At 37.8% G+C, this 22,218-nt stretch overlaps 1 protein-coding gene and 1 pseudogene across 3 annotated transcripts; one reads left to right on the top strand and one right to left on the bottom strand.

The window, feature by feature from the left end:
- Positions 1-425: 425 nt before the first annotated feature.
- LOC143900878 (uncharacterized) lies at positions 426-13,344 on the bottom strand. 3 transcript variants are annotated; one of them, XM_077412628.1, is made up of 19 exons: positions 12,620-13,344; positions 12,440-12,513; positions 11,501-12,162; positions 10,973-11,097; positions 10,628-10,888; positions 10,293-10,485; positions 10,009-10,198; positions 9,689-9,935; positions 9,490-9,604; positions 9,313-9,402; positions 8,992-9,206; positions 8,693-8,915; positions 8,433-8,597; positions 8,000-8,358; positions 7,773-7,927; positions 7,406-7,684; positions 7,082-7,329; positions 6,869-6,998; positions 426-6,777 (listed from the first exon to the last, which is right to left on the bottom strand). In XM_077412628.1, the coding sequence occupies exons 3-19, from the start codon at positions 11,528-11,530 to the stop codon at positions 6,671-6,673; spliced, it is 3,132 nt and encodes a 1,043-aa protein (XP_077268754.1). In that variant the 5' UTR covers positions 11,531-12,162; positions 12,440-12,513; positions 12,620-13,344; the 3' UTR covers positions 426-6,670. The 3 variants fall into 3 exon arrangements, with proteins under 3 accessions (XP_077268754.1, XP_077268755.1, XP_077268753.1); XM_077412629.1 differs by having other exon boundaries at positions 11,501-12,513; positions 12,620-12,869; positions 13,130-13,344; XM_077412627.1 differs by having other exon boundaries at positions 11,501-13,344.
- LOC143900894 (uncharacterized) lies at positions 2,848-4,188 on the top strand (annotated as a pseudogene).
- Positions 13,345-22,218: the final 8,874 nt, after the last annotated feature.

Raw genomic sequence — 22,218 nt, 5'->3', positions numbered from 1 at the left:
GCATAAAATGACAAGAGCCATCAATTTTCACTTTTCCTATAAATATTCATCTTTCTTTCACCCGATAAAACGTTCGCTGAAAGTGATATAAAAGCTTGGCACTTTCGATTTTGTATTTAAATATAATTTATTTTAAATACGAATCAATCTGTATATAAATAAAATTAGAGAACTGCGAAATTATACTGGTGTGTAAATCCGAGTAGAGAAGATTTTCGAGGCTAAAATGGATTATTGAACCGCGCAGAGTGGTCGACTCGTAGTCAGCAGATATCTGATTTAGTGATTTAATTCTGATTCTCATCCTGCATACGCCCCGATTTTAGAGGCTGATTGGAGAGTTTGAAAGTTTGCGGATAAAAGGAAATATGAGAGGTAAATTGTAATCCATTTCAGGAACAATAAACTTTTTCAATACAACACAATATGTGAAAATAAAACGCAATGACGTATATATTGATTATAAATGTTCGTGATACAGATACATGATATCGGTAAGAACCCCTTAAAATATCATATCCATGTAATATGACATTACATTTTGCAAAATCGTATGCGGGGATGGAGTATAGAAAAAATACTTTTCTCGATCGTAATATGTACATATTACAGTGATGTGGAGTTTCACGCGTTCGAGAGATAATAACACGCACGACGTTTCCAGTTCTCTCTTCCCGCATTTGTTTTTTTCTTTTTTATAAAACACAGTCGCAAGTACAAAATCATGTACAAATCGGAGATCTCAATTTCCCAGTATCAACAATTTCATTAGACGCGCAATTATTATAGCCGCGCAAGCGATGGTTGGAGTTAATATGTACAATAAAACTACAATGTCCTCTCATCGATGACACGATATAATATCGATCACATTTAGCATTCAAGATCGTCAGTATGTGTATACCGTCGCTTAAAAAGGATCACGCTTACAATCTATTAAATGCAAAAATTGTGGAGAGACATTTTTAAGTACAAAAATAATGAGACAATTGCCGCGCTGAATATTCTCCTTAACATCTTGATCGATTACATTACACGTATGATGCTTATATTTTCTTGAGAATTATCCGTTTGAGGATTCATCATTTCACTTTCAATAATAAAGTGAAAATTACATAAAAATCGCAACTTCTTGGAAAATCATGTATTTCAATAATTTTCCATGATTTTCAAGAAAATGTGGTCACCAATACCATAATTTTCAAGAAACTACAATCATGATTTATATAAATCTGCCATAACGATCAGAAATGTTAACGGAGAGCATAAAAAAAAGATGTAAAACATTTAAAAATAAAATGCACCGACGTATCCCGATTCAATTCCTCGATCGACCGTTACATATCTTACATTTACAAACTATACTTTCTGATTCGACATATAATTACAGTCAGGCAGTTTAGGCTTTACTACAAATCTTTAAGAAAATAGCTAGGTACTCGTTTCTCTTCCTCGTCGCGCTGCCCTGTTGCACAGAGTCCTCGAGAGGGGTTAAATTCGGTTCCCTTCGATATATTTACAACATTGGGACATTGATAATTACATTCATACTTTCGGCATTTTTCCTTTACAAGTCATAATCCTACACTTTCTTGTGTGGCAAACCAAGTCGCAAAATCACTGCGAACGCGCGAATTTTAATACCCGAGCAACTGATGAAAGCGTGAGGAAAAAATATATAAAATCCGTGTAAACATAGATAAAATATGATTGGCGTTAGCGCAGAGATCGTCCGTCGAAATTTTCAACTGAGACTGCCGCTAAGAATGGAAGATGTCCGGCTAACTAATGAGAAATGATCTATATAGTTTATTCTGTTTATTAAATGCAATCAATTGAGCATTGTCTACTTTCCGTGTCGATATATATATATATCGATTTAGATATCTCTCTCTCAATGGAAATATATATTATATATATATATTTGCATTGATATCTAAATTCCTACCATAAGAACGAATTGCGCCTTTCTTTATTATCACATCTACTCGACTACAAAACTGATGATACGCCGCTGTTTTACTGTTAAATCCATCAATGTCCATCATGGTTAGAGATTTACAATTGCATTCGAGGCTTATTTAACGCAACTATAATTACTTCATTATTATTATTATTATTATTATTATTCTCTGTGGTCCATATTCAAGACTCGCGTTAAGGGGGGAATTTACTTTGATGGGTCAAAAAAATCGATTTTTTTGCATAAATAAATAGTATAAAGTTTCAAGAATATATTCCCAAAGTATTATCGTCAAACTCGTAAAATTGACGAAACTACAGCTCTTTTTAGTGAGGCGCGCGGAGGGACGTACGCTATACTGGCTTCGCAGCTCGGTTCTATTATTGCGGGAACAAAATAATCCTATATACCCGCTAGACCTACAACTATTTTATTTGACCCTATAGTGTTTATATTTATGTGTTCGTGCTTCGAAATGTCGGCTTGTACGGACATAAAAGTAAAATCATGCCTCGCAAAGGTAAAAAGAACGGTTTTCGTCACTCAAGACCACGAAAAAGATCGTTTCAAGGAAATCAGTTTACTGCCGAAACGGAAACTGCATCAATGAGTAATGCGACTAAAAAATTGAAGACTGCGGATGATATGACATTATTATAAGTCAAACTCACGGCTATCGCATTATTGAATTTTTCACTGTTTTTAGTGCTTTGACTCAAATGCTAATTTGTAAAAATTGCAAGAAAAATGTAACTTTTGGTGAAACGGGAAGTCGCGGATTAGGATTCAAAATAGCTGTTACTTGCTCATGTGGTGTTCGACAGATCAATTCAGGCCCTTTTATTAACAGTGCCTTCGAAATTAATAGAAGAATAATATTTGTCATGAGATTGTTAGGAGTCTGCATAAATTTGTTCTGTGGTCTCATGGATATGTGCAAAAATTTCCATTATAAAGTATATTATGCCTCTGTAGAAAACATTTATACTGCATCCAAAGGTGTCTTCCATACATTGTGCCATAAAGCCGTCAAAGAAGAAATAAAAGTAAACATGCAAAAAAAAAAGCAGCCATCGCAAAATTTGATCGTTTCCGGTGATGGAACTTGGAAAAAGCGTGGTTTTTCATCTTTATTTGGTGTAACAACGCTCATAGGACAAAACACTGAAAAGATAATTGATCTCGTCGTAAAAAGCAGCCATTGCCAATCCTGTATTTTTTGGAAAAACAAAAAGGGCACTGTAGAATATTCCGAGTGGTTTGAAGATCACAAAGAAACGTGCTCCATCAACCATTCTGGATCTTGCGGAAAAATGGAAGTGGATTCAATGAAAGAGATGTTTTCCAGATCTGAAGAACAGTTTGGCGTGAGATACTGCAATTATATCGGCGATGGCGACTCTAAAACTTTTAAAGCCCTTATGGATTTACAATCCTACGGCGAGGATATAACATTGAAGAAATATGAATGTGTTGGGCACGTCAAAAAAAGAATGGGCACTCGCCTGAGAAATATAAAGAAAGCGGCAAAACTCGGAGGAAAAGGAAAACTGACGGCTGACGGACACACTAATAAAAAAATTGACAAAATATTACGGATTAGCAATAAGAAGACATCCGGAATCGGTTGAAGAGATGAAAAAAGCCATCATGACCACTTATTATCACTTATGCTCAACCGATGAAAAACCACAACACGAATACTGTCCAACGGGGTGTGAAAGTTAGTGCAAATGGCGAGTAGCAGAAGCGACTGGGAAACTAGCTGAATTTGAACACCCACCTGCTTTTCACAAGGATGTTCAAGAGCAATTGTTGTCGATTTATCAAGATTTTTCCAAGGATGATCTATTGGAAAGATGCTTAGGCGGATATACGCAGAATTCAAACGAAAGTTTCAATGCAAGTCTGCGACGTCTGGCACCAAAACATCTTCACTGCGGCGCAAAAACAATTGAAATTTCTACATATTTTGCTACTGCGATCTTCAATGAAGGGTACTACCCTATTTTAAAAATAATGGAAGCAATGGGCACATTGTGATCGGACAACATACCAAGGGATTCGTCGATTCACAGAATGACAAACGAATGCGGAGAGCAGAAATTCGTACTTGGGAGAACACGAAAGAAGCTCGAACAGCCAACAGAATGCAGAAAACTGCCCAACAGGAGTTATACGAGGAAGAGGAAGGCATATTGTATGGGCTCGGAATAGCGGATTGAACATTATTTCATTGTAAGTATCGTGAAAACATCAAGAACTTCATTTCTCAAGTACGACTCTTCTGACCCGCCATTTTAAATCCGCCATTTTGAATTTTAAAAATCTGATATCAGATTCGGATTCAGCGACCTCAAAAACCTTTATAATGAAATTTGCATGCATTTTTACGTGCTTTTTTGGCTGAGAGCAAAAAAATAAACTTTAAACGCGTTTTTCTCAAAACCACTTTTTCCAACTTTGCGTACAAGATAACTCAAAAAGTAATCACTCAAATAACTTTCGCCAAGCATGATTCGATTCCTTACAATTTTCTCCAGGGATTGAACCTACGTTTACATTTTATTATTTATTTATAACATTTTTATCAATAACAGAAGATCGATTTTTTGATAAAAAAAAATGTCACTTTTCTTACGATTGCTGTAACTTCTTCAATTTTTCATATTTTTATTTGCAAATAGGTTCAATCTCTGCGTAATTGATTAAGCTTTAAAAAAAATTTTTATTTTTTGCTTTCAGATTACCCAGCTCGTTGCTACACTGTACGCAGCTAACTGTTGCGCTACCAACATTGCGCTACACAATTGTCCGTCAATATAATAAAAATTAACGTAACTGAAAAAAAAAAAATTTTTTTTCTTCTTTAAGATTGCCTTTCCATATTACAAAAAAAATTAATCCAATATCACTTATAGTTTCCTTGAAAAAAATTCCCAAAAAATCATCATTTTTCAGCCGGCTAAAGTAGATTCCCCCCTTAATCGATCGTGAAAGAATTATACGCGTTATATTAACCGACGTGGTTGATTTAGAAAATTATGCAGGCAAACATATCGCTCGAAATGTAGGAGGTATATATGTGCGTTAATTATCATATTTAGAAGTTATAGGCTATGAGAGATGTGGAAACTGCACAAATGTGTGCGGAAAAACTATGTTTTCAGCTATGTTTTAAAGATATATGTCATATATATAAGATATTTAAGAGACGAGAAAAATATAGATATCGTGTAATCGACACTTTGCTAGAATTAACAATAAATTAATTTGAATACGTAAATAATGTTCAAGAGGAATAGTCCCATACAGCACAAAAAGTTGAAACAACGTTGCTGAGACATTGCAATGTTGAATGTTGAAGTATAAATATCTTTCTTACGTTGAATCTATGTTGATATATATATATAATTTCTTTTTAATATTTTTATATTCGAATTTCAAAAGATAAATAATTTGTTGAATGTTGTAGCAACATAAAGAATCACTGTAGAAGAATCAACATAGATTCAACGTTAGAGAAAGATATTTATACTTCAACATTCAACATTGCAATGTCTCAGCAACGTTGTTTTAACTTTATATATATATATATATATATATATATATATATATATGTTAATAATTATTTTAAATAAAAAATATCTTTATACAAATTTAATATATTATAAAATCTACATTTTACGTAAATTGAATAAATGGCCACATTTAGCAGAATGTTTATTTTGCAACTGCTGGAAACTTTCTATGTATATATAAGCTGAGATTGGATTACTCTTTTAGGTCTAAAGACACGTTCTGCTAAGCGCGGCAATGTTAACTACTACTTAACAATGTTTTCTAAATGTTGAATTACGTCTACACGACATTGCAATTCAGCGGATATTACACGTTTCCGCAATATCTTTTCAGCATTAAATCTATAAAAAAACGTTGCAATGCAATGTTTTTGAGATATTGATTCAACGGTTGTGTGCTGCATGGGAGTTCAACGCTAATGGCAAAATTTTGTACTCTTCCTAATGAATAAAAACGTATATTACGATAGTATTTGACCGAACTGTCGTCTCAAAACACGCCATTACAACATAAATGGTAGAGGGAAAACAATTGATATTAACGCATTAATCGTCAATCATACATGGATATTCCGTAACACGATTGATACCGAATAGTATATGCACCTGAACATCCTTGAAACGTTATGTACATTCGTTCTAATTGACAAATTTTAAAGCAAAATTACAACACTTGATTTTTATGAATGTAGTGTCTCAAGATGTAAGACAATGATGCACCTCGCGCATATATAATTACATGAACAGAAAGCTGAATGACTTTGAATACTGTACAGCTTGATCCTAAGTATACCTAAGTCTATCGGCTATTATTAAGTAACTCTGGTTAACATACGTACGTACATCCGTATCCCTCTTGGCAGTCGGTTAGTTGCTCTATCGAGTTTTCGATAGCACAGACATCGGTATTGTCACGATTGCTACTTATGAGGCTAGTCACCACGGGAGATCCACCTATTCCGGCAATCTCGCCCGGCTCGTCGGAATTAGAAGCTAATTACGCTAGAATGGAAAAGAGCCAGCCGCTCGTCCAGATCAGTCTAGCAGCATCGATGTTGCCGCGTCTCGAGCCAACGTTCATTCTCGCTCGGAACATCTGACGATCCGAGCGTGCCAACGCTCGCTGTCAGTAAAACTCCGAGTCGGAGCTGTGCTGCGAGTCCACACCGTTCAGATATACTTCCAACGTGTGCTGAATAGCCGGCGAGTATTGTGCGGTTTCTCCATTTTGACCTGACGGTTTGCACATCGCAGTTTTACATTGTGCATAAGCATATAGTTTTTAAAACATGGATAATGGGTAATAGATAAAAAGAAATATTACCTTGTGCGGCAAGAATAGTAGCTAAACACTTGGCCACCGCCGGATTTGGGGCACACGCTAATGCGGGCGTGAGTCCTTCGGCATCAACAGCTATGACACTTGCGCCCAATTGCAATAGTCGTCGCGTGATCTGGGCAAAATAGCATTTTTCATTTCTCATCTCAGAAAATGTCATCTGTCATACTTGCATCGTTAAACATAATCTCAACTTACTGTCACGAGACCGTTTCTCGCCGCCAGATGCAGCGGCGTTCTCTGCTGCTTGTTGATCATGTTAATGACGGAAACGCGTTGCGATTGCGATGTGTTCTTGTCGCCGGTATCGGAGTTGCCGAGCGACTCGATCCAATTCAAGAGCAATGACGCCGCGGCGGAATGACGTCTTTGACACGCTAGGTGCAGCGCCGTATTCTTATTGGAGTCAACAGCGCGCACGTCGGCTTTCCATTCGAGCAGTAATTCTGTTGATCGAATGCGTCTCATTAATAAGAGAATATCACGTAAGTGTGTAACTTCATTACAGGGCGATCAAGTTACCAATAGCGTTGCAATGTCCGTTGACGGCCGCGCAAAGAAGCGGCGTCCGTCCGAAATAGTCGGTTGTCTCGAGACCGGCTAGTTCCGGTCCGACGGAGTTTAGAATTAATCGCGCGCACTCGACGGATCCCGCACTCGCCGCGACATGCAGTGGCAATAAACCACACGACGAATCCCTCGGAGCAGCAACCGCCTGTCCGCCGAACTTGTTGATCAGTAACTCTAGGCAGTGCGCGGATCCCTGATATACGGCGCAATGTACAGCAGAAAAAAGATTACCTGAAAATAAAAAAAAATAAAAAAAATCAGCTTGACACACGTAACGCATTGTTGGATAATCATCTTTGAAGTGTAAGAAACTACATGCCTTCCAAAGAATCGAACACGTCATGATTCAAAAGATACTCCACGCAATTCGAGTTGCCGTTGTAACAAGCCCAATGGAGCACCGTGCAGCCTTGATCGTCCTTCAAAGTCGCCGCGGTCAGATCGGCTTTAACAAGGGCGGTTAAAGCATACAATCTACAAACAGACTCGCGATGTAAAACAGCTCTATACTACGGCAAAAAATTCTGTACGAACGTAACTTCTTACCTGCCACAAGCAGCTGCTAAATGTAACGGCGTTTTACCGTTTACATCTTGCACTGCCACTTGGGCACCATGCTTTAACAACAGTTTCACCAACTGATTATCACACTCGTTGATCACCGCGCGAAACAGCGGCGTGTGCTTATTGACGTCCGGCAAATTGCAGTCGGCTTTGTACGTCAGCAGCAGCATAGCGCACTCCTGATAGTTGTTCGCTACCGCCAGCGTCAGAGCCGTGCGTTGCTTGGAGTCATAGCAATTTACCACGTTGGGATCGTCCATGTTCTGCAGAAGAAGAGCCAGGCAATCCGCGTAACCGGTCGCGGCAGCACAGTGCACGGGCGTGCGTTTCGTGACGGAATCCTGGAAACACGGTGACGTTAGTGCTGCGTGTATAAACGTACGCTTACCAAGCGGGAAATCCAGATTCTTCTTACCTGCACTGCCACGGAAGCGCCAAATCGCAGCAGAAGCACGATACATTGTTTATGCCCCTTGTAAGCAGCCAAATCTAGCGGCGTCTTCCCGCTGTCTTCCTTGATATTTGTATTGGGGAACAAAGGTAGAAGCAGTTGCAAGATCTCATCGTGACCGTGATATGCCTGAGATAACACGTTTTACGAGTTAGGAATATAGGTACGGCTTCGCATTTCATTGATATCGAATAATTTTAAATTTGCATGTCCATTGTATTTACCGCAAGGTGTATCGGAGTGAGCGCCGGCAGGGGCGGCTCCTGCACGGTCGAAGAGCTGAGTGAAGCGGCCAGATTCGAAGGTTGCGACGACGCATTCAGAAGTGCTTCCAGTGCCTTTTTATTGCCACCCGCCACCGCGTAGTGGATCGCGGTGAAACCGCGTTTGTCGCGTAAATGCGGGTCTGCCCGGTGCTGTAGCAAGTATTGCACGCACTTAAAAGACCTGCGCAAAATTAAAATAAATTATATAAACAAATAAATGCAAAAAATTGGTCCGTTAAAGGAAGACTGATACTGACTCGGCATTAGAATTCGACGCCGCTGCAGCCAGATGTAACGGTGTTGCACCATTCACGTCCTGAGCGTTTGAATCGCTACCGAACCCAACCAAAGTGAAGACGCAAGGATAGTGTCCTTGACACGCGGCATGATGAAGAGCCAATCGATTGTCATTGTCAACAAGACGAAAATTGGCACCGCTAGATAACAGCAGATCCAAACAATCTACGGACCCCTATTTAGAATGATCACATTACGATTAATATATTTATATATTATTAGATTTATATAAAAAATATATTAAGAATGCTATATAAGATTAGAGTTAAGCGACACGCTACCTTAAATGCTGCCAAGTGTAAGGCTGTTCTGCCACCGATATCTCGCGCGTCAATTCGCCTACTATCGAGTTGCAATAATTTTCTACAGACCTGTGGATAAAAATAAATCGGCCATTAAATCGTCGCAATGTAAACAGTAAAAATTGAGTATAAATATTGAAAAAATATGTGGCTCACTTCTATGTGTCCCGCTAGACAACTCAGATGCAAAGGTGTACGTTGCTGTGCGTTGCGTGTAGCCGGAGACGCAGCGCTTTCCAATAGAGATGTCGTCAAACATTCGAAGCCAAACCTGTAATTTGAAGTTTATTTTTACCATCTTATTCAACAGGTGATGTTTACAAAGAACAGATTTATAATTCTGTAGATAATTTACCAAGCGGCGATATGTAACGCGGTATTTCCATTTTTGTCTCTCGCATCTGGAAAAGCTCCTGCATCCAGCAACGTTTTTGATCTCGTAAATCTCCCGTGGATCGCTGTCATATGTAACGGTGTACGGCCGTCTTCCGATTGAACGTTGACTTTCAATCCATTGTATATCAACATTTTAAAACAGTGAACACCATGCAGACTGGCGGCAGCGACGTGCAACGCGGTCTGCCCACGATAATTCACGGCCTCTGTTGTGATCGACAGATATAACGTTTATTCAAATGTCGTGAATCCTAGTACCGAATCCTGATAATAACTCACCTAAATTAACGCGATTGGCTACAAGTTCTTTGATTACGAGGGGACATCCGTTCAAACACGCGATATGCAGCGGTGTATTTCCGTACACGTTCTTGGCCTCGATATCGGCGCCAGCTTCGATTAAAATGTGCACACATTCTACATTACCAGACGCGGCTGCTGCATGCAATGGAGTATATAAATCTCGATCCTTAACACAGAAATACACAAAGTAATTACATATACAGTACAACTAAGATACACCTAAAAGCGTTCTACCGAAAGTTTAATAAAAAAATTAGTACCTTAACGTCCACGTCGGCATCTTTGTCTATCAACGCTTTCAGAATCTCATTGTGGCCTTTGTACGCCGCGAAATGCAAAGCCCTTCGGTCTTTCTTGTCGGAGGCGTTTATCGCGGAACCAAACATCATAAGGTATTGGCACGTTTGGACATGCCCGTTATACACCGCATGATGAAGACACGTTTTTCCGCCTCTGTAGAAATTAATAATTTAACAATAATCAATGTATTCAAAGTGCGTTTATATTAAGAATTTATAAATCTGTGATTATTCCCATTGTACAGTCATCGTGAGATTACCGAAATAATGATACAATACAAAAAGTATGTACAAACCTGTCCGTGACATTGATATTTAACACATGTGGTATTAAAAGTTCTACGCATTGCGATGCGTTATTTGCTGCTGCTACGTGAAGAGGTGTCTGCCAACTGCGATCTCGGGCGTTCACGTCCGCCTTGTATTTCAACAAAATGTCCACTACGTTGTGATTGCCCGAGCAGCAGGCTCGGTGCAAGGGAGTCAACCATTTCTTATCTTTGCTATTCGGTGCCGCACCGTTTAACAAGAGAAGTTCTACAATAACTGTGTCCCCCCTGAAACGTGAATACCAGAAATATTTTAACTGAGTAATCGAAACGACTTTAAGTTTCCAGCATTTTATTAACTCAGATATTGACCTATATGCCGCAGCATGTAAGAGGGAACGCTGCTCCTTGTCTTGCCAGTTAACATCTTCCTTTTGTGATAGCAACGTACGAACTGCCTCCACATTTCCGTAAAATATGGCTTGTAACAGAGGAGGCTGTAAAAATAAAACAGTTACAAGGTTATTTCCCTTTCTCTTGTCTTTTATACAGACACTTGTCAATTGCACAAAAAAAATAAATAGCACAATATATCTTTATACAGGTCGTACACACGGTAGTGGTCTTACCGTGGTCATACATAATCAAAATACAAGCAAGACTCACTAAGAACCTTCATGCATTCTTCAAAACAAAGAAACTTGATTTTAAAAAATTCCCAAGACAGAATGTACAATGACAATCTGCATTTAGGCTTGACAGGAGAAAGAGGGAAGCTGCAGAGACCTACAGAGAACATCCGCATCCGCGCCAGATGAAAACACAAATTTGACACGAGTGAGCTAACCTGCGCCTCGTAAATAGACGCGATAGCTCGAAGAAGCAGAGGACGCGACGTACCTCTTCGTGAAGATCCTTGAAGACGTTCATGTTAGCGAGCGCGGCGCGAGGGATCTCTACGTTCCGGGCGGTCGTTCCTCCTCACGGGAGCATCGTCATCCGATCGCGAACGGGTGAGTCATCGGGCACAAGACCCGTCCTCTCGAACGCCGCCGTCGCCGCCGCTGCGGTCGCCGACGCCGGACGCCGACTGGGTGAGCGCGATCCGGTCGGTCCCGGGCGCGCGTGTCGCACCGCACGTCCAGTGTCCAGTACGCGTCTCGCTTCGCGGCCGGGTCGTCCCGGTCGTCTGAACGGCGAGCGACGCACCGTCGGGCTCGCCGCAGCTCGCTGCTCGCCGCGTCCCACCGTCGCGACTCGCGGTCGTGGGTATTCACGCGCACGTGGCCGCTCCGTCCGACGCGCTCCTCGTTTCCATCGCCATCTTCGACGTCGTCGTGCGCGAGCTTGTAAACAACGGACAACGGACGCGCCGCCTCGAGGATCACGCCACGCCAGATCGCGCGGCTTCGGGAGGAGAGAAAGGAGATTTTTCTCGAGGAGCGCGGATATGGTTATAGGGAAACCGGAATACAAAGGAATTGTATGAGAGAATAGACGAGAAATATGTGAGAAAAGTGGAGATAAGGAAAGTAGTTGCGGCATTTTAATTTTGTATTTACCTGAAACCGCAATTGACTGATTAGCATTTAAAAAAAAATTTTTTTCCTCACAGTAGTTCTAAAGAAAGGTTAAACAACAAAAAGTTAATAATTTTATCCACAAAATTAACAAAATACTGCAAGTATTATAATTTGACAAATTAAACGGAGATAAGATATTATTAGATAAAAACTAAATAATTTGTTAACGTGGTAAATTTATAGGTCTTTTGTTGTTTAAAATAGAAGATAAAGAATTAGATTATATAAGGATAACAAAACTATATAAAAATTCTACTTTAGGCAATTCTGCCGGCCGAGTTTATAATCGCCGATTAAGTTGATCCAATAAGTTATTTAGTCGAAGTCGTCCTGTAATAAATTTAATAGTTCAGTTTGATAAAAGATAATTACGATACTTAGATATCATAAACACGATAGTTCTCGAAGAAGATAATTAAGATATATAGATAATTACATTTCGGTGATGTTCTATCGCACATTCCCGTCACTCCCGTCCACTCCCGTCTCCCGTCAGTCGAATTCAATCGCGTTTTATCCCGTCCCATCTCGCGCACGTGACCAGCGCCCAGCGCCACTGGAGAATGGACTATGGAGATGCCGCCAAAACGCACGAAAGTCGTCTGCTAGCCAAGGCATGGGCAGTATGGGCACGTTCCTCAAGTGTTTCAGGATAATCAGAATCCTTGAGATCGTTTAAGGGGATGCTAAAGCCGTCCAAATTACCGACAATTCATTTCAAAGCTCTCATTTTGAAACGGCTTTACAGATCGCAAAATCCTTTTACAGGAGTAAAGTAGAGGTACTAATGAAGGGTGGGATTGTCAAATAATTAGTAATAATTGAAAAAAATTTTAAAATGCTGTCACCTCAAAACCTTATTTTCTGATATAAACAGTTGTATACGTAATATGTACGAAATTAAACTTTCCCACCCTTCAGAAGACGTGCACAAACAATAACGTACCTTTAAAATTGAGATTGAAAGCCTGGAATAAAAATGAGAGCTTTGAAACGAACGTGTATATTTTTCACAAAAATATTCACGCAGAGCAGCAATTATGTCACAGCAGTAGTTCACGGATCTTGCGAGAGATGGCGAGATGGCGCATGCAGCTGTGGGCAGTTTCGGGGTTGGCTACATTGTCTGGTTTCTACACAGCAATCGAACCCTAGACAGATATATGATACAGATATCTCGTTAGGCATTTTTACATTTTTTTCAATTATTACTAATTATTTTACAATCCCACCCTTCATTAGTACCTAAACTTTACTCCTGTAAAAGGATTTTGCGATCTATGAAGCCGTTTCAAAGAACGAGCTTTGAAAGATATGTGGTACAGATATCGCGTCAGACATTTTTACATTTTTTTCAATTATTACTAATTATTTTACAATCCCACCCTTCATTAGTACCTAAACTTCACTCCTGTAAAAGAATTTTGCGATCTATGAAGCCGTTTCAGAGAACGAGCTTTGAAAGATATGTGGTACCAGATATCGCGTTAGGCATTTTTACATTTTTTTCAATTATTACTAATTATTTTACAATCCCACCCTTCATTAGTACCTAAACTTTACTCCTGTAAAAGGATTTTGCGATCTATGAAGCCGTTTCAAAGAACGAGCTTTGAAAGATATGGGGCCCGATTTTCTATCTACAAACGTATGCGTAAACTCTGCTCTAACAGAAAAGCTGCAAGCTTATTGGCTAAAAACTGTGCGACAGAGAGCAAATCAATTTGCAGCCTTTCTGTTAAAGCAGTGTTTGCGCATATGTTTCTCGTTAGAGAATCGGGCCCACGTGGTACAGATATCTCGTTAGGCAATTTTACATTTTTTTTAATTATTACTAATTATTTTACAATCCCACCCTTCATTAGTACCTAAACTTTACTCCTGTAAAAGGATTTTGCGATCTATGAAGCCGTTTCAAAGAACGAGCTTTGACAGATATGTCGTACAGATGCCTCGTTAGACAAGGACAGATATCTCTCGTATTATTATTTCTTTCTCTATGTATGTAATTTGCATGCACTCATTTATTCCTCTCTCTCTCTCTCTCTCTCTCTCTCTCTCTCTCTCTCTCTCTCTCCCTCCCTCTCCCTCTTTCCCTCTCTCATTGCTGTCCCTCTCTCTCTTAGTACACTGGGTAGCGTATACACTTAGTATGGTAAAATCAGGATTTTTTGGAATTCTAGGGTATATTTGAAGAAAGAAAAACGGTAATGTTATTTAGGACAAAAAACTCTGTTTATTATTTCGTTGATAAAATGTTGAGAAATGTAAACAAAAATACATATATAAATGAAATATATGTTATTTTTTTTATTGTTACTGTCTCGAAAGTAAATAATATTACATATAAAACCGTAATGCAATTGAACATACATATTCATACACACGCACACGCAATCGCACGAGCACGATACGCATACGCACATAAATATATTATATATATTATGATAACGCTAATCCCGACGGTTCATACTGTTATTACTGTTATTCATCAATACATTAGGTTATTAGGTTTTATGGGTTATGCAATACACACACAAACACACACAATCATTATTCTGAAAGCTGAATGGGTGAAATCATCTGTGATCGCGTGATAAAATATCCATATCTTTGAGGTCTCTTAGAGCAAAAATTCTGCTTTAAAGAGAGTTGTTGCCTTGAGAACTTTTGATCAAGATGACATGAACAACATTTTCCCAAAGTTTCAGACAAATTCGCCGAGAACCTATTTCCATAGGTTTTTGTGCGGGGTCCTTTGAAAATCTTATAGAAACACAGTTTGAAAATATTTTTTGATATTTTTTATTAAGTGTGTTTAAAAAAAAATTTGAAAAAAAACGTCCCATTTTTTTGGCCCATTTTTCGTAAAATTATGGGCGTTTAAAAAAAAAGTAACGTAATTTTTCAAAAATCGATATTTTGAAAACGGTTCGACAAAAAATTTGAAAAAAAATCATGAAGGTCTTTCTCAACTAATACTATAACATAAAAAATTTTCAAAAAAATCGGAGATGCAAAACCCAAATGGTGTCCGATTTGGCGCGGTACGCCTTATATATATCTTCCATCGCGTAAATTCTACAAATGAACTTTGCTTGAAAAATACATGTGATATAAAAGGCACAAAAGGAATTTATGCAAAATTATTCTTAGTACAAAGTAATCGGAGCACGATCCTGGAGACATCCCGTGTCCGCGATATCGTCATCGTGGACGAGGCTCCAGGCCCAGAGAAAAAATAATCGTATTATACAAACGGTAGACCCCCGATATTGTCGTACAAAATGTATGTGTATCTATCCCTATAGCTTCTTCTCCTCTCTATATTATAATGAAAAAAACGTATCCTACTGAAAAAGGCCCGTTTAGCGAAATAGGAAGCCGATGCCAGCTAGTCTCACGCGAAAAGCGAACGTCGAATTTATAACACAATGGCTGTGTTCGGGAAGCGCGCTATTAGCGCTATTGCATCATTCTATCTTTATCGCTTCATCAGGTGTAAAACAAGGATAAAATAAGCAAATAGCACTAATAGCGTCTTCCCGAACGCACCTAATAAATTAATATTTAGCATCTCTATCGAATTTCTATCAAAAAACGAGACAGGTCATTTTTTTGTTTTCTAAGAGAATTCAATCACTCTCTCTAACCGAATTTCACTAATATTTAAACGTCAGAAACGCACGTGGTCCGAGTTAGCACAGGTCCGACAGATTTCTTTCTATAGACGGCATAGTTGCCAAAATATATTTCATGAAAAGAAAATTAATCTACAAAAATCAAATAATATTATGAGCATTGCACAAAAAATATACACGAAGAATGTATTTTGAGAATCAGAAAGATTAAAAAAATGCGACAAAGTTTTTTCCCTCCGGATGAAATTCCAACGTGCACTTCTAAGGTCAACGCGCATCCTTTGCTAAACGAATTAATGAATTCATACACGTTTTGCAGCCAGATTTTTATTGACGTGATACAGACGGGTGTACATCTGAGCCTCAATAAAGCGCAAGTTTAATCGTAAATCAGTTATGCGAAAGATCTTAGATCTTATACTTGTCAATAAAGTTATAAAATCCGCAAATAATGCGAAAATTTGCGCAGTCCCTCGTGATCGAATATAAATGGATCGCATCGCTTCGCTAATGATCGGATGAACATTTTCTAAAAAACGCAACAAAATATTTGCTCCACGAAATAAGCTCGCACAAATCGCATCTGACAAAACTGAAATTTAACAATTATATGTAAAATCATAAAGCTATAAATTAGTTTTTGTTTTTAACAAGAGAAGTTGAGACACGTAGCGATAAAATTGAATGAATTTCCAACACGATAAAGATAAGTTTAATAATTTTTTTATACGGTTTTCGTTTTTTTTTTTTTTTAAATAAAGATGTTAAAAAAAATCAAAATAAAATAATATGTAACAAAAGTTTCTCTTGGTGTAAATTTTTAAAAGGAGAAAGCAAGTTTGGAAGAATAATATGATGAATCAACATTCTCTGAATACATATAGAAATCATTCAATTTTTTCCCGACGCGTTGTGGAAAATATGACGGCTCCGTATAATCGTTAATTACCGCTAACGAACCGTCGTAAGCAAATTCCTCGAAACGTTCGCTACAAAAGAAAACGAAAACAATTTTGGGACAAGAACGGAAGCGTTCGTCATCGTCTTCGTTTCTAAGCCGTAAAGATGTACGTACTCCACTAAGATAAATTATAATTATTCTTGATATCAGCATATTCGCGGCACCCTAAAGTCCCGATGGATAAAAACTAAATACTTATAGTAGCATCCGAGTTTGATTTAGTCGGGCAACGTGAACACAGTTACACGTTTGCCCGTCTCTGTGAAAAAAATACGCGACGATCACCTTTTTTCTTTCTTTTCAAGTACTCTGTATACTTGCAAACTATAAATGTATAAAAACGATTAGGTACTCGCCGCGATGGAAAGAAAGTAACACAATACAATTTCTTTATGATTCTCGAAATCAAATCTGTTTGGATTTCTAAGCACAAGGAAAAACATCTCTTTTGCTTATGTATTATTCGACAAAGCAATGATACTCTTCATGGAGTGCAGTAACGGCTGTCGCATACTAACAATGGAAACGAAGACGAGGGCGAAAACGGATAAAAGATTGAAAAGCGCACTTGGAAGGGAAATGAAAGCACCGCGAGTTTCCTCTTCCCGACGGTCCTTCGACTTTATTCGCGAGGCAACGATACTTTACGCAAATATCCAGTATTCTGTATACTGCAATCATAATTTATAGCTAATCATCCGTCGACGAAACATATCGCTCGCGTTAAAACAGCCGCTTCGGCGTAAACTGCACACGTTATGCAGTTATAGATAATTAACAAACTGAATAAAAATCTTAATTCTTAATATCATTATGTTATAATAATTAAGATTTTTATTCAGTTTGTTATCTATACTGTTCATCAGCTGCGTTACCCGCTCTACTCTGATGCTAAGAGACTGAGTGTAATAAATCAATACTATATAAATTTAATATTTATTGCATTTGTGTTATAGAAGTTATTTTTTTACCCCATCAAGAATGGATCGATAGATCCTTTGAAATAGTTTTACATCATTCATTTACATTACAAGAAAAAAATTATTTGAGGTGCAAGAGATGCAGTAAATTGCCAAGTCTAATAAGTACCCGCGTCAATATATACTATGTATACTAATTCACATTCTCAATTGTGCTACTGTTATTATTTGTCATCAGACAATTATAAACATACACATAATAATTAGATAGATATTATATATATATACGCATGTGTGCATAAGAATATATGTAATTTATAAAAAGCGGGTGCTTATCAGCCTTGATACGTTACTGCCTTCTGCTACGCGGACGGCCAGAAAGCATTTTCAGGTTCAGGCCGTATTGCTAAAGAATCCAAGACGCGGCAACGCCGCGCGGCGTTGCCGCGTCTATAGCATATGTCTCTCTACCGTGCGTTCGTCTGAGCAATTCAGTGGTGTGTGTACGTGTACGGACATACACCACTTCATAGAACCTGAAATTAGTTGGTAACACTGAAACCGGAGTTTCGTGTTGACCCCCCGGGGGTCTCCAAAAAGTTGCCTTTGCTTTTAGTTTAAAAGTTGCATACCACGTCGAGGAAATTTTGGTTTTCTTTGCATCCCCGTTTTTTTAAAATTTTAAAAAGTAACGTTTTGCGGGGTTTTGCCGACGGGGGCCCCGTTTTAACGCGAGGTTGTTTCGTCGAGGGGTTAGCCCATAAATTTGATTGCATTAAAAAAAAAACTGGTTTAAAATTTGGGAAATTAACCCCTTGCTCGAAAATAAAAAGTCAAAGGGAAACCCCCTGGGGGAAGGGGGGGGGAAAATTTGCGGGCTTTTTTTTTCCCCCCAATTTTCCCCTTTTTAAACTTTTTCCTTTTTTGCCCTCGTTTCTTTTCCCCTTTTTATTTTTTCGACAGCCTTTTTTGAAATTTTCCCTGAAGAGTATCATTGGTTTGGGGGGAAAAATCAAAAAAAAAAGATGTTTTTTTTGGGGGGTTTTAAAAACCAAAAAAAAGATTTTTTTTTGAGAATCATAAAAAAATTTTTATTGTTTTTCCTTTTTTTCCACCCCCGGCGAGTCCCCAAAGTTTTTATACATTTATTTTTAAAAAATTTTTCAGGTACGGGAAAAAAAAAAAAAAAGGTTTTATGTTTCGGTTTTTTTTTTTTCAAGAGACGGGAAAAAAAAGGAACTTTTTTACTTTTCCCGAATAAAAAAAAAACCGGGGGGGTGCTTATAAGTATTTAGTTTTTTTCCATCGGGAATTTAGGGTCCCCCGGGGGAAAATGTGATATCAAAAAAAAATTTTAATTTTTCTTAAGTGGAAGTTTTTACGTAAATCTTTAGGTTAGAAAAAGAAAAAAGATGAAGAACGTTTTCCCTTCTTGTCCAAAAGGGGTTTTTGTTTCTTTTGTGGGGAATTTTTGAGGAATTTGTTTCGACGGTTTTTTTGGGGGTAAAAAAAGGGGATATAGGGAAAACCCCTTCATATTTCCCCCCAAAACGCGTCGGGAAAAAAAATTTTAATGATTTATATGGATTCGGGGAAAAATTTTGGGGTTATCATATTTTTCTTCCAAATTGTTTTTCCCTTTTTAAAAAAAATTTTCACCAAGAGAAATTTTTGGGTTTCATATTTTTTTTTTTGGGTTTTTTTTAAAATCTTTTTTTAAAAAAAAAAAAAAAAAACGAAAATAAAAAAAAAATTTTTTAAACTTTTCTTTATCGTGTTGGAAATTCATTAAATTTTATCGCACGTGGCCAAATTTTTCCCCTTTTAAAAAAAAAAAACAAATTTTTAACAATTTTTTGATTTTCCCCTAAAATTTTGGGGAAAATTCGTTTTTTCAGAGGGGGTTTGTGGGGGGCTTATTTGGGGGAGCAAATATTTTTTTTCGTTTTTTAGAAAATGTTTCGACATTAGCGAAGCGATGCGATCCTTTAATTCCTCCCCGGGGGGGCGCGCAAATTTTGATTTTTGCGGATTTTTTAAAATTGTTGACAAGGAAAGATTTTAAATCTTTCCCCAAAAAAGTTTTTCGATTAAATTGCGTTTTTTTGAGGCTAGAGTAACCCGTTGATACGTCAAAAAATCGGGTTTTAAAAACGTGTATGAATTCTTTAAAATTTTTAGAAAAGGATGCGCTTTTACTTAGAAGTGCACTTTGGGGAATTTCACCGGGGGGAAAAAAAATTTTTCGATTTTTTTAATCTTTTATTCTCAAAAACATTCTTGTGTTTTATTTTTTGGGCAATGCTCAAAAAATTTTTTTTTTGGGGAGATTAATTTTCTTTCATGAAAAAAATATTTTAAAAAATTTTCCCCCTATAGAAAGGGGAAAACTTTTTTGGACCTGTGTAACCCCCGGAAACCCCGTGCGTTTTTGCCCTTTTTAATATTTGAAATTGGGTTTAAAAAGGGGAGTGATTGAATTCTTTTTGAAAAAAAAAAAATGACCGTCTCGTTTTTGATAGAAATTCGAAAGAGAGGTAAAATAATTTTTAGGTGCGTTTGGGAAGCCCCTTTGTGCTTTTGCTTATTTATCCTTGTTTTCCCCCTTTTTTTAAGCGAAAAGATGGGGAAGGGGGGGAAAAAACGCTAATAGGGCTTCCCCCCACCGCCCCTTTTGTTTTAAATTTGCGTTCGCTTTTCGCGGTTGGGGGCTAGCTTTTGGGGGCGGCTTTTCCCCCTTCCTAAAAAGGGGGTTTTTTAGTAGGATAGTTTTTTTATTTTTAAAATAGAGAGGGGGAAGAAGCATAGGGTAGATACACAACATTTTTGGGGGACAATATCGGGGGGCCCACCGTTTGTAAATACGATTATTTTTCTCGGGCCCCCCGGGGCCCTTTTAAAGATGACGATATCGCGAACACGGGAGCCAAAAGGGGGGTGCCCCCGTTTCCCTTTTTTTAAAAATAAAATTTTTTTTTTAAATTTTTTTTGGGGGCCCTTTTTTAAAAAAAATTATTTTTCAAACAAAGTTTTTTTGTAGAATTTTGCGAGGGGAAAAAATATATAAGGGTACCCCCCCAAAAAAGGGGGCCCCCAATTTTTGGGGTTTTTTTCTCCATTTTTTTGAAAATTTTTTTGTTTTAGTATTTGGGGAGAAAGACCTTATGATTTTTTTTTAAAATTTTTTTTTTGGGTTTTTAAAAAAACGATTTTTTAAAAAAATTTTTTTACTTTTTTTTTTTTAAGCCCCTAAATTTTTGAAAAATGGGGGGCCCAAAAAAAAAAGGGGGGTTTTTTTTTAAAAATTTTTTTTTAAAAAAACTTTTAATAAAAAAATCAAAAAAATTTTTAAAACGGGGGTTTTTAAAAGGGGGTTTTAAAGGACCCCCCCAAAAAACCCCCCGGGGAAAAAGGGTTTTCGGCCAAATTTTTTGGGGAAATTTGGGGAAAAAAATTTTTTGGTAAAATTTTTTTTTAAAAGTTTTTCAAGGGGGCAACTCCCTTTTTAAAAGGGGCCCCCCTTTTTTTTTTAAGGCCCCCAAAGATTTTGGATTTTTATCACGCGATCACAGTGATTTCAACCCCCCCAAAAATTTAAAAAAAATGTTGTTGTGTTTTGTGGGGTATTGCATAAACCCCCCAAAAAAACCCCCTAAAACCCCCGGGTTTTGAAAAAAGTTTTAAAAACCCCCTTTAAACCCCGGGGTTAGCCCCCCCATCATAATTTTTTTATAAAAAATTTTTTGGGTGCGTTTTCGTGCTCGTGCGGGTTGGGGCGGGGGGGTTTTTAAAGTCTGTTCAATTTTCATTTGGGTTTTTTTTGGGGAATTTTTTTCCCCTTTTAAAACAGGAACAATAAAAAAAATAAAAAAAAAATTTATTTAATAGGGGGTTTTTTTTTAAATTTCAAAATTTTTTCAAAAGGGGAAAAAAAAAACAGAGTTTTTTGTCCTTTTAAAAAAAAATTACCGTTTTTTTTTCAAAATACCCTAGAATTCCCAAAAAATCCTGATTTACCATACTAAGTGTAAAGTACCCGGTCTAAAAAGGGAAAAAGGGGGGAAGCAAGGGGGGAGGGGGAAAAAGGGAGAGGGGGGGGAGAGAGAGAGAGAGGGGAGGGGAGGGGGGGAGGGGAGAGTGGGGAGAGGAGAGAAAAGAGGGGAAAAAATGAGTGCCGGGAAATTTCAAATAGAGAAAGAAATAAAAAAAGAGAGATAAACGTCCTTGTCTAACGAGGCATCGTAGAAAATCTGTCAAAGCCGTTTTTTTTTGAAACGGCCTTTTTTTTGGGGGGCCCCAAAACCTTTTACGGGGGTAAAGTTTTTGGGATAATGAAGGGTGGGGGGGGTAAAATAATTGTAAAAATTAAAAAAAATGTAAAAAATTTTTTAAGAGAATTTACCAAAAAGGGGCCCCTTTCCCCCCCCCAGAAACATTGCGCAACCCCCGCTTTAAAAAAAAGGCTGCAAATGAGCTATCTGTCGCACAGTTTTACAGCCAATAAGCTTGCAGC

Source organism: Temnothorax americanus, unplaced genomic scaffold (genome assembly GCF_048541705.1).
Source record: "Temnothorax americanus isolate GAGA-0224 unplaced genomic scaffold, ASM4854170v1 Scaffold31, whole genome shotgun sequence".
In the NCBI taxonomy this organism is placed as follows: Eukaryota; Metazoa; Arthropoda; class Insecta; order Hymenoptera; family Formicidae; genus Temnothorax; species Temnothorax americanus.
Note: the sequence above shows the minus strand (reverse complement) of the source record. Positions and strands in the feature narration are given on the sequence as shown.